This window comes from Muscardinus avellanarius, assembly GCF_963383645.1.
Source record: "Muscardinus avellanarius genome assembly, chromosome: 1".
In the NCBI taxonomy this organism is placed as follows: domain Eukaryota; kingdom Metazoa; phylum Chordata; class Mammalia; order Rodentia; family Gliridae; genus Muscardinus; species Muscardinus avellanarius.
In genome coordinates this window covers 45,089,905-45,103,183 of record NC_137786.1, presented here as the reverse complement: position 1 = coordinate 45,103,183, position 13,279 = coordinate 45,089,905, and the positions used below count along the sequence as shown (strand labels likewise).

Below are 13,279 nucleotides of genomic sequence, written 5' to 3'. Positions count from 1 at the left end.
AATGTTTAATGATAAAAAAAAACCCCTAATTTTCCCTAACATTCAGAACAAGGCAAGGATAACATCTCTCATCACTTTCTATTAGAGCATTGTTTTAAAAGTCTTAAAGTTCAAGGCAAGAAAAAAAGAAATTAAAAGTATCTGAAATACAAAAGTACTAATAAAATCATCTTTATTTAGAGAAACAAAAAAATTAAATATTTAAGGAATGAAATAAGAAAATAAAGCGATTTTAAGATTTCATTTAAAAAGAAAGTTACTTACTCGGCACACACAGTTTTTCCTGCTGATGTATGTGCAGATACTAAAACAGATTGATTATTATCAACACACTGAATGGCTTCTCTTTGGAAAGCATCAAGAATGAAAGGGTATTCCTATAAAAAGAAAATGTATGTATGACAATACCACCTATCTTAAGAGTATACGCAAAATCAAGAAAAAGGCTATCCCCAAAAGCATTCTAGGAGCAATTCTTTATGACTTTATTTAGGAAAAATACCAGCTCTTAGTTAAAATTAGGAAAAGTAGAATACATCTTTTTCTAGACAACACAGAAGTTAATTCTATTTAATCTTTCAATTATTATATGCATATTAAATTAATAATCATCACTATTTACCAAGAATATGCTTTGCAGTAGGCACTGTGCAACACATTTTTCACAACCCCTAAAACAGGTATCTATCATTCCTTTAATACATGGGAACCAAGGCTCTGAAAAATGAAGTCCTTCACTTAATTTTACTCAGCAGAGGCAGAATAATGCAAGTATTAGACTTTAAAAATTCATGCTTATTCTTTCATACTACCTTTTTTATTTGCAGCAAAGTATTTGAAAAAAGTAACCATAAAAATCTGCTAACCTTGGAAAGTCAAACAGACTTCAAATTTCACCTAATAAAAGCAAACTTTGGATTTCATTAGAAGCTTGCTAAACCCCTAAAAGAGCAGCAAAACTTGTATACATGAACTTTTTTCTAAAAAAGATTGGTAACTTCCATTATATTCCTTTACAAGGTTAAAAATCACTTTTATGTTTTAAAATCTCTTAAGATAATGCTTGGTTTCCTGCATGGTTTTCATTGGCTTACTTTGTCATTATGTGTATGTTTGGTTTTTTTTTGTGTGTGGTGCTGAGGATTGAACCCAGGGTCATTCTACCTCCAAGCAACACCTCCAGCCCAATTTTTTATTCTTTATTTTGAAACAGGGTCTCACTAAGTTGCAGAGGGCCTCACTAAGTAGCTGAGGCTGACCGCGAACCTGGATCCTCTAGCATCAGCCGCCCAAGTACTGGGATTACAAGTGTGTACCACCATGCCTGGATCTTTCTCACTATATTTTATAATTATCTTCTTCCTGGTATATACACATTGAGAAGTATAAAAATCTCATCCGAAGTAAAGTTTCTAAAAAAAAGGTTTCTAAAAAACCCCGCAGTGTTTCACAAACTTCATAAACTGTATTAATCAAAGTACAGACCTTCGCTGCTTTTCCAACTCGAGGTTTAAGAGGTAAATAATCTTCATCGGCAGGAAGGGCAACCTGATGTCAAAGTTAAAAAAAAACCAAAACAATCAGAAACTTACTACTTGGCAATAGGCACTAGAAAATCAATGATAGTTTGAGAGATAATAGTTATGAAACAGAATGTTTCTAATAGTCTTAGACATAATACTACCTGTAAGAACAAGGCAAAAAGTTAAAACTAAAGGATTCAAATATATCTGTAAGAGTGTTAATAAAATGGTAATATAATTGAGAATCTGTAAGGTTATCTCCTTGATGAAACTGTTTATTAAAGTCTAGAAACTGTATTACCTACCTTTGTATTTTCCGTACATAATGTATCAATGAATTCTCAAAATCGTTGAAGAGACATAAAATGAGATGTTAACAGATGAAAGAAAACTATGTGGAATAAAGTGACACTCCCTATTGCTTGGAAGAAGAAATTTTTTTCCAGTAAAGATTAAGACCTGTATTTCACATTGTACCTCGAGACACCAAGCATGGTGGGCACACGGGCTTAGGAGGCTGAGACAGGAGAATCGCACAGGTTTGAAGCCAGCCTCAGCTACCTAGTGAGGCTCTCAGCAACTTAGTGAGTCCCTCTCCAAATAAAATAGGTCTGGGAGGATAGCCTGGAGGTAGAAAGCCCCTGGGTTCCATCCCCATTACCACCAATCAAAACAAAAACAAAACAAAGTACACATAGAATTTAGATTCATTTCTAAAAGCAAAGCTTCAATTAACACATACTGGATGAGATTAGCTGCCTGAGATATATTGAAAAATAGTAAACTTGCAACTCAATTACAATCAAAATGATATGGGTAGTTTCAGAAAGAAATCAATAAAACCTGACTAAAGAAAAAATGAAACCTAATTGTGAAACTTAATGAGTATCACCAAGGATAAGTAAAATGTGATATTCAAAATGGGATCTACAAAGAGGAACCAGAAGTTAGGATTTGGTGGTTTATCCATCACAGTTTAGATAATTTAAAAAATTGTTTTGAACAAATGAAGAGTGAATGAACACTTTCAAGAAATAACTTTCAGTGATGCAGGGTAGAGCATGCCTGTAATTCCAGGACATGAGAGGCCGAGACAAGAGTATCACAGGATTGAGTTCAGAGTGCAATAACTAAGCAAGATGCTATTTAAAAATAAAATAAGTCTTGGAGGGTGTAATTCAGAAATAAAATAGAATCTCCCTGGTTCAAATCCTCAGTACAACAATAAAATAAACAAAAAATTTTTTAAAAAGAAAAGCTTTCATTAGTTTTTCTTTTACGACTATATATTCCTGTTTATTGTGATTCAAAGGAACTAAGTTAGGCCAGGCATGGTGTCACACACTTGTGATCCCAATACTTAAGCAGTCGAAAGAGAAGGACCACAGGTTGGAGGACAGCCTCAGCAAGTAATGAGACTCTCATCAACCTAGCAACACTATGTTTGAAAATAAAAATAAAATAGGGCTGGGGGTATATAGATAGAAGGTGAAACACCTCTGGGTTCACTTCTCAGCCACACACACACACACACACACACACACACACACACACACACACACACACACAATCTCTCTCTCTCTTACTCATGCCAATTCCCAGGTTGTTTAGTGAAAGGCCTACTTACCTTTTAAGTTAATGAGATTCTTTAGTATACCATCTCCATCTCTCATATGTATGAATCTGAGTCTATCTTACAAAGTCTAATCTTTGGTACCATAACAAAATCAATTTTCTAGATCTAAATGTAAAAGGTTAACCATAAAGGATGGTTTGATCCCCATCAAGGCCCAACCAACTTGAGAGGCCACTTCTGGTTGAATACTTAGCTGACCTCCTTAGCTTCCTCCTGATACTCTTTATGATATGAAGAATATTAGCAGTAAGCAGTTAAGAATATAACATTTCACTGTGTGAAGTGGTATACATTTATAATCCCAGTACTTGGGAGGCTGAGAGAGAAGAATTGTAGGTCCGAGGCCAGTCTCAGCAAGAACTGAGACTCTCATCAAACTAGCGAGACCATTTCAAAATAAAAATTTTAAAAATAGGGCTGAGAGTGGAGCTTGGAGGTAGAATGTAGAATGCCCCTGGGTTCAATCCCCAGTAAAACACACACACACACACACACACACACACACACACACACACACACACACGATAACATTGCTAGAATGTTGTTTTTTTGTTTTTGTTTTTTTGTGGTACAAGGGGGTAGAAAAACCAGAAGCTTTCTACCTCTGGACCACACCTCCAAGCCTATTCTATAATTTATTTGGAAACAGGGTCTCACTAAGTTGCTAAGAGCCTCACTAAGTAGCTGAGGCTGGCTTCGAACCTGTACGATCCTCTTGTCTCAGCCTCCCAAGCACTGGGATTACAAGCATATACCACCACACCTGGCTTAGGATCATGATTTTATATCTACAAAAATCAGAATTTTTTATTTTTTTTCTAAAAACAGTCTGGGTAATACCAACATTACAAGGAGGTAGAAAACAAGCTCATAAGAGACAAAGAAATCATAAAAATGGAAAGCCAGCAGAATAGTTAAGTCATATGGCAACAAGTCATTGGTGACTTTGTGGTTGTGGTACTAGGGATTGAATCCAGGGGTTCTCTACCACAAAGCAACATCTCCAGCCCTTCTAATATTTCCTTATAAGACAGGATCTCACTAAGTTGCACAGGCTATCCTGGAATTTGCAATCCTCTTGCCTCGACCTCCTGAGTAGTAGGGATTACAGGTGTACACCACACCAACTGTCATCAGTGGTTTATGCCAGAACAGTTTCAAAAAAATAAACAAGAACCTAAATGTAATACACTGGAAGATGAATGAAAAGTTAGAAAACCTAACAAGGATTCTTTTTTGCCTTTTTAAAAAATATTTTTATTGGTGCATTGTAGTCTCACATCATAATGTAGTTTAGAGTGATAGGGACACACATGCACCAGTACTTGGTGAGCCTCCCCTCTCTTAACAAGGATTCTTGAAGCACACCACTCTAGTAGTTCTGAGAAGGGATAATGTTTCTTGTTTCTCTTTATTCCTGGCCCATAATAAAATTTACCTGGCACTCAAAAGATATATATTGAATGAATGATCACCATTGGGGAGGAAAAAACAATATAGTGGCTGAAAAGCAACCTACAATAAAAGAGTAGCTTTTGAATGTTCATATGCTGATAGGAAATGACAAATAAAGTAGACTAAGCCAGACACACAGTACTTGGGAGGCAAGAATAGGAAGATCACAGGATTGAGACTGGCATGCAATAACTTAGTGAGACCCTATTTTAAAAAACAAAATAGCAAAAAGGGCGAGGGGTGTATCCCCAGTATCAAAAAAGTACTGGTTCAATCCCCAGTATAAAAAAGGAAAAACAAGGCAACTTTAACACTGCCAAAAAACAATCATCAGTAGCCTGGAATGGATCATGCTTTTTTCCTTTCAGTGGATATGACAAGTGGCAAACAGGAATTGGTGGTGGAGGTTATAGTCAAAGCACACATCAATTTGACATCCAAGTTATTTGCTGAGAAAGTAAGAGGAGGTGACAGAACGGCAGCCTTGAAAACAAGCATAGAGCACACCTCTTGCTAGAAAGAAAGGAGGAGTGTTTCTGTTTTTGGTAACCAAAAACACTAAATAGAGTCTAAAATGAGTGTTTAATCAATGATCAAATCAGCATTAAACCTGACAAACTAAGTGCTATTTCTAAGAAAACAGGGAAACTTTTAGAAGAAAAACAGGTAATTTAACAGATAAGGTTCTAAATATATGGAAAGCCATTATTATTGTTTTTTTCTGATTATTCAATAGGTAGATTTATTAAGTCTCTAATTACCTATAAATAATAATTTGCTAAAAGGCTTAATAAAAGGACATAGTATGAAAATTCCAATATGTCCCTTATGTGTAAAAATTCTCAATTCTAAATGGATATACAAGTAATCAGTGACCACCATCTAGTGGCAGAACAATGAAATTGAAATTTATCAGTCATTGGAGCAACATGTAAAATAGCATGTGACCTGCAAAAATGGCACTGTTACTCGATCTAATTTTATAATGTAATCTTTACAACCACCTCATGAGGTAAACCCATTATTCCAAATTTACATATTAAACAATATTAGGTTAAAAAATATACTCAAGCTGGGCATGGTGGCACCTGTAATCCCAGGATTTGGGAAACACAGACAAGAGGATCACAGGTTCAAGCCTCAGCAATAAAGCAAGATTCTCAGCAACTTACCAAAACTGTTTCAAAACAAAAAATAAAGCTGGGCGTGGTGGTGCACGCTTGTAATCCCCGCGCTTGGGAGGCAGAGACAGGAGGATCACGCAGGTTCGAAGCCAGCCGCGCTGGCTTAAGAGACCCTTTTCCAAATAAAAATATAAAATAGGTCTGGGAGTCTGGGAGTGTAGCCCGGAGGTAGAAGGGGTTCCAGGAACCCCAGTACCACCAAAAAATAAATTAATTAATTAAATTAAAAAAATAAAAAAGAGCTGGGGTTAGCTCAGAGGTAGAAAGCCACACTTGGTTCATTCCCCAGTAACAAAAAAAAAAAAAAAAAGGAGGAAGGAAGAGGAGAGGAGAGGAGGCTAGAAGGGAGAGGAGGCTAGAGGTGAGGAGGTGAGAGGAGAGGGGGGAGAAAGAAAGAAAAAAGAAAGAAAGAAAGAAAGAAAGAAAGAAAGAAAGAAAGAAAGAAGGAAGGAAGAAGAAACTTACTCAAGACTATAGTTGAGTTAGACAAAATGCTGGGCCAGTATTTCAATGCTGGCTTCATTACAAACCACAGCTCTTCCATTAAACTATGTGTACCCCACTGAACCAATTAATTGTTTCTAAGACCTTCCAGGTTAAACTGCTTGATCAGCAGGGCATAGTGGCACATACCTATAATCACAATACTCATGCTAAGACAGAAGAACTGCGAGTTTAAGACCAGCCTCAGCAACAATGAGGCTCTGTTGTAAAATAAACTGTAAGTTGTGTGTTGTGGCACATGTCTGTAATCCCAGTACTTAGAAAGCTGAGACAGGAGAATCACAGATTCAAGAACAGCCTGGGCAATGTAGTAAGAATCTTAGCAACCTAGCAATAACCTATTTCCAAACAAAAATTAAAAACTGGCTGGGGGTATAGCTCAGAGACAGAATGTCTTTGGGTTCAATTCCCCAGAACCACAAAAAGAAAAGGAAAAAACCAAAATCAGCCAAGGATGTAGCTCACAGTTAGAAGGCCCCTGGGTCCAGTCCCCAGGGGCATTAAATTAAAAACTAAATAAAACAAACCACTTGCTGACCATTATACTAGACAGTACAAAGAAAAAACCCTTTTGCAATACGAATCTATATGCTATTTGCGCTTACCTCATGTGTACATCCTTCAACAGTTTCAACAGATTGTACCTTAACTCTGGGCATCAGGTCTGCCAAACTTTAAAAAAAAATTGTTAAAAAGACAAATTACTTTTCTACAATTAATAACCCTCCTATCTGCATTATCAAAGAAAATGATACTGGCTCAATTGTAAGTATTTCAAACTGGAAAAACTTCAGCTATTAAAAATATCCATAAACATTGTCACATTATTCAAATATATGCTGAGATTCAGAATGCTCAGTTAACATCTTTTGTTACACAGAATAAAACTGCCAAGTCTATTATTCAAAGAATTATGTCAGCTTAGTTCCAATAACTACTTTGAATATAGAATTCTATATGAATAGCTGGGCGTGGTGACGCACACTTGTAATCCTAATGCTTGGGAGGCAGAGATAGGAGGATCACGCAGGTTCGAAGCCAGCTGGGCTGGCTTAAGAGACCTTGTTTCCAAATATAACCAAGTATAAAATAGGTCTGGGAGCGTAGCCCAGAGGTAGAAGGGCTTCCAGGAACCCCAGTACCACCAAAAGAAAAAAAAAAGAAGAAAAAAAAAAGAATTCTATATGAATAAATTCTGTAGTATTCAGTTTTAATAAGTGTAAATTGTTTTAATAACTATTTTGAATAACAAGTACCTCTACAAAGCACTGTCACTCTTTCAAAACAGAAACTTGGCTATCAAACTCATTATACAATATAAAGTATAAAATAAGCTAGTCTAATTTAGATGTTGGTACAATTTTTTGTGGCATGCCTGTATCCCAGTACTTCGGAAGCTGAGATAGGAAGATCACACTGCGCTAAGACCCTGTTTTAAAATAAAAAATAAAAAGGGGTGGGGTGTAGCTTAGAAGCAGAGTGCCCGTAGGTCCAATCCCAGTACCAAAAGATGCATACATACATACATACATACATGCATACATAAATATCTCTACCTCAGCAAATAGTATTACAAAATACTAACATATGAGTAATTTTGGAAACTTCACACATCCACCAAATTCAGAGTTATTAACACTTATAACAGTGGAATTATTACCTTAAGTCTTCAGTTATTGACTCTTCTATCCTGGGTTTCTTTCCAAAAATGGGTTCATCTGCACCTTCAAAATCTGTCTCTCTCTTGTTTTTTCCATTATTTGTTGACTCTGATTGCAATGTGCCATCAATACGTTTCCTAAAAAGGAGATGGTTTAGAATAAATTTTATTGTATCAGTCCTTATTTTAAGGGAAATAGCATAAAATATTGTTCCATTTATTACATATACTATTAAGCAAAAAAAAAATCTTTTAGTTTAATATACTGTTATTGGTGCACTGCAGTCTCACGTCATAATGTAATTGGGAGTGACAGGGACATACATGCACACAGCACTTGTGAGTTTCTCCCTAGGCCCCTCATCACTCCCTCCCCTTCCCCTACATGACACCGGTAATTTCAGATATGCACACAAATAATTGTGTTCTCTACTGCTGAGTAAGAGTAAGAATCCCATTGTGTGTATATTCCATAATTCTGTAGTTCATTATCTGTTGAAGGACACCTAGGTTAGTTATCTTTTAAACAGATGAATGTAGCTGGGTGTGGTGGCGCACACTTGTAATCCCAGCACTTGGGAGGCTGAGACAGGAGGATCGCACAGGTTCAAAGTACAAAATAGGTCTGGGAGTATAGTCTAGAGGTAGAAAAGCCTCATGGGTTCCACCCCCTGGTACCACCCCCCTGGTACCACCAATGGCAAAACACACACACACACACACACACACACACACACACACACACACGCTCAGCATTGGATGCTTATCAGAAAAATGTAAATTAGGTACTTTTTGGCTTTAGAATCCTTTCCCATTCTTAAAAATTATGGAGGACTCCAAAGAATTTTGTTCACCTGATTATATCTATTAATATTTATCTACACTAAATTTGTGTGTGTGTGTGTGTGGTGATACTGGGGGTGGAACCCAGGGGCTTTTCTACCTCCAGGCTATACTCCCAGACCTATTTTTAATACTCTATTTGGAAACAGGGTCTCACCAAGTTGCTGAGAGCCTCACTAAGTAGCTGAGGCTGGCTTTGAACCTGTGCAATACTCCTGTCTCAGCCCCCCAAGCACTGAGATTACAAACGTGCACCACCATGCCCAGCTTAACTTTCATAATTCTATGAGGAACTGATGAAGACTATGAAAGAAATATCAGCCATAGTTCCCAAACTTGAAAACAAGATTGATGGTAGAACACTTTCATTCAGAAGAGCTATTATTAGTACAACATGTCAAAATTTCAGGTCTTGTTATTTTTTTCTCTCATAGTTTGGGATGTATGTCACACTTGGAAATGTGCTCACCTGAATTATCTAGAGGGCTAGAAACAAAGTATCAAGAGATAACCAACTGAGTAAGGATTTGATTTATTGAAACTACCTGAAAAGTTACCTATGATAACATTTGTTCTTATGACAATCCAAAATGCCAGTATACGCTCTTTAAAGAACTAGAAAAAGCATGACATTTGGCCATTAAACCTACACAATGAATTTGTCCAACAATTACAGCCAACCAGAAAACAAACCCAAATTGAGTTAAATTCTGAAAAATAACTAGCCTGCAATACTTTAGACTGCAAGGTCATGGAAGTTAGAGAAAGATGGTCAGGACTAAGAATAAAAAAAACTCGACAACCAAATGACACAATCCAATATAGAATCCTTTTCTTATAAAGGAAATTAAAGTAATTACATCATCTGAGTAAGTCTGTAAATAATAGTCCTACATGGGTATTAACTACCTAATTGTGATCATTTTAATCCATACAATGGGGATACACACACACACACACACACACACACACACACACACACATTTTTGAATGTTAAGAAGAGGAAAATGCCTGCAATTGAAATTGGAGAAATGGTATTCCTAACAAAAAAGGGTGCCTATAATTAAAAGGGTTCCCATAACAATATCCCTAACATAAAAAAGGGTTCAATAAATGGACCAACTATCCATTTCCTAAACATAAAAAAAGATATAACCAATTTACAAATGAAAACAAATGGCCGCTAAATATAAGAAACACTCGTTTTAAGAAAAATGTAAAATTGACAGTGTTGGCAGCACTTTATTACTTTCTGAACACTACGGAGAAGAATCAATTTCCTATCCTTCGCATGTTGCCATCTCTCTGGTTCTCCCTCTTCTGTTTCTTTCACTTTTAAGGATCTCTGTGATTACAACCAGGTGCGCCTGTATAATCCAAGATTCTGTCTCCATCTCAAAATCAAATAATTAGTAACCTTAATTCTCCTTTGCCATGTAACATAACATTTTTGAAGGTTATGGGAACTAGTTCATGTACATCACTTGGGGTGAGGGTTATCATTCCACCTACTACACTGCTGAAAATACAAAATGGTCCATACATTTCCCATGAAGAGATATTTGGCAACAAGTAGCAAAATTATATAGTTTCCCTTGGACATGGTAGTTATTCATTTTAAGAGTCTATCCCAAAGATGAAATGGTAAACAACAAACCAGACAGATATGTATAAGGCTATTTGCTGCTGCATCATTTACAATAGAAAAATATGGAAAAGAGAATGTCGGTTAAAAGAATACTAATTAAACCACTACCCACAATAGATAACAGATATGGGGCCATAAAAAAGTTCTGTGGGTTGGGGAACATATCTCAGTAGTAGTGTGCTTGCCTAGTATGTAAGAGAACCTGGATTCAATCCTAACCCCAAAGTAGAAGAGAATGAAAAAAAAAAAACTCTACATATTAATGTAGTGTGATTTCTAGATCAAAATGTTAAGTTAGATAAGCAAGATAAGAACAGTGCCGTGAAGGGTAGTGCATCCTTATAATCCCAGTACTTGGGAGGCTAAGACAGGAAGATTTGGGTTTGTGGCAGCCTCAGCTACTTAAGAGAAGCCAACTGCAAGTTAGTGAGACTGTTTCAAAATAAAAAATAGGGCTGGGGTATAGCTCAGAGGTAGAATTACCCTGGGTTCAATCCCCAGCAACACACACACACACACACACACACACACACACACACACACTCACAGTTCTTATCTTGCTTGGTAACTAAAATATTTTTTCTAGTGTACTTCCTTACTACTGGTGCTATCTTCTTGCAATATATTCTGCCAACCATTACGAACTTAATTTTCCTAAACTATGCTTTTATTTATTCGGTCACTAACTTGGAAAAGAAAAAAAAAATTACAAACCTCATTTAACAGGTTTTTAAAATGAAATAAAAATTCTTCTGATTGGTATTCAAGGTCCCTCATAATCCAAAAACAAATTTTATTCCCAGCCTTTCCCTCCCTCTCTCTCTCTCTCTCTCTCTCTCTCCCTCCCTCCTAGTGGTACTGAGAATTGAACTCAGGAGCACTGTACCTCTGGTCTACACCTTCAGCCTCAGTTTTGTTTTGATTTTGTTTTTAAACAGGGTCTCATTAAGTTGCTGAGGGCTTCGCTAAATTGCTGAGGCTGGCCTGGAATTTGCCATCTTCCTTTCACAGTTTGCCAACTATTGGGATTACAGGCAATGCTATCACCCTGCCCGGCAATTACTGTCTAAGTAAACTCTCCACAGCTTGCATTTAATTGACTTTATTATGTGTTAAATACTGTTCGACGTCTTGCACATATCTCATTCAATTCTCCAATAACCTAAGTGGGCGGTACTATTACATCTCTATTATTTGGGCGAGAAAACTACAGCTCGGAGACCCAATATCTCTCCCTTTTCCAGTTATCAGTTGTCCTTTTCCAGGCCTCTTAGCCCTTTACCAACCTAGTCCTTAGTTTGCCTCACTACCTGCGAGGCCCTGGGCTGGAGGAACCTTCGCACCCTCCGCCTCGCGCCGGGGGAAGACACGCGACGTGGGCCTCGGGGATGGCGGCCGCCAGAGCGTGTCCCCCGCCAACAACCGTCCTCCCTCGCCAACTTTCTCATACCCCTTCACTTCCCGACTCCACTCAAAGGGCGCCAACTTTCTTCTGCTTTTCCTAAGAGTCGGGCTTTCTACTCCGACACCAAGAAGAGAACAAAAACATCTCAGACGTCATCCTTACCCAGCTTTGTCTACAGACCCTGGCGGTCCCTTCCATTTTCCCTTTTCCTTTTCTTTGTCCTTCTTGGTTGTTCCGGCAGGAGTCGAGTCGTCCTCGAACACGCTAAACAGCTCATCTCCAAACGCATCCGCCATCTTTCGAAGCTCCGAGACCGAACTTCCCTCCTACCCACAAGGCCCCGCGACCGCACCCCCAACAGTGACGTCAGGCATGGGCTCAACGGCGGCCCGGAGGAGTCAACAGTGAGCGAGTCGCATGCCAATGGAAAAATACCTTCTATTTTATTGTTGATGGGTTTTTGTTTCTTTGTTTTAGCTTGGGGTTTTGTCTAATTTTTCCTATCTTTACTTTCCTTTCCTGCTACTGATGAGCAGGTAGATTAGTGTATTAAAAAGAGAACGCGGTGCGCAGCCCACCACGTGGTGCTTGTGACAGGTTCCCGGGGCGGGGCGCAGGGGAGGCGGGGCCTGACGAAGCGGACCAATTGCGAGCGTCGGTCGACCCGGTGCGAGAAGCCCGGATGGAGGACGTGGGGTGGCGGCGCGGGAGCCGGGTAATGTGAAGAGATCGCGGGGCCGGGTTGGAGCCGGGGCCTCGTTCCAAAGAATCTTCTGCCACGGCTGCAGCATGGGCGGCAAGAACAAGAAGCACAAGACGCCGGGGGCCGCGGCGGTCCGGGCCGCCGTGTCTGCTTCCAGAGCCAAAGCCGCCGAGGCCGGAGCAGCCGGGGAAGCCCTGAGCAAGAAGCCGGTGGCCAGGCCGCCGCCTGCCGCCGTAGCCGGCGCCCGGGAGACCCGGCTCAAGCAAGGTACGAGCGGCCCCAGCCGAGAGCCTTCAAGCCACGGCGGACTCGTGGGCGCAGAAATCGCAGTCTCCCGCTCGCGGAGCTGCTGCCTCACGGATCTAAGCTTTGGGACTCCAGGGTTCCGCAGGTGGCACCGTGGCAGCTTGTCGTTTCCCATTTAACACGCTTCTCTCTCCAAGAACGAAGTAATTGCTTTAGCTGCTGTTTCAGCAGGAATCCATCCCGAGCCATCAACTTGGCTATCTAGGCTAGGGCAGTGGCAGGTGGTAGTGGAGGTCCATCTCCTGGTGCCAGCCCCATTTTCTGCCTGATCTTTATGTCATTTTCATCAACTATGTGGTACCTCCATATGTTCTGGGAAAATCAGTACTTAGTACGAATTTCAGTACTTACCCACTGAACGTGGGTGTGACCTCTTGAGAAATGATCTGCCCTCTTTTCCGCATCCTAAGAT

General features: G+C 39.2%; 2 protein-coding genes across 2 annotated transcripts in view; one reads left to right on the top strand and one right to left on the bottom strand.

Moving 5' to 3' along the window:
* Positions 1–12,154, bottom strand: part of MTREX (Mtr4 exosome RNA helicase) — a gene marked incomplete at both ends in the record, with an annotated part of 95,367 nt that extends 83,213 nt beyond the window's left edge. The window contains 5 exons of the mRNA XM_080704417.1: positions 265–377; positions 1,486–1,548; positions 6,908–6,974; positions 7,963–8,100; positions 12,021–12,154. Coding sequence (XP_080560543.1) covers positions 265–377; positions 1,486–1,548; positions 6,908–6,974; positions 7,963–8,100; positions 12,021–12,154 — 515 coding nt within the window. The remainder of the gene's footprint in view (positions 1–264; positions 378–1,485; positions 1,549–6,907; positions 6,975–7,962; positions 8,101–12,020) is intronic.
* A 493-nt stretch (positions 12,155–12,647) lies between these two features.
* DHX29 (DExH-box helicase 29) overlaps positions 12,648–13,279 on the top strand; it is a gene marked incomplete at both ends in the record, with an annotated part of 59,635 nt that continues 59,003 nt past the window's right edge. Inside the window, one exon of the mRNA XM_080702949.1 lies at positions 12,648–12,828. Coding sequence (XP_080559075.1) covers positions 12,648–12,828 — 181 coding nt within the window. The remainder of the gene's footprint in view (positions 12,829–13,279) is intronic.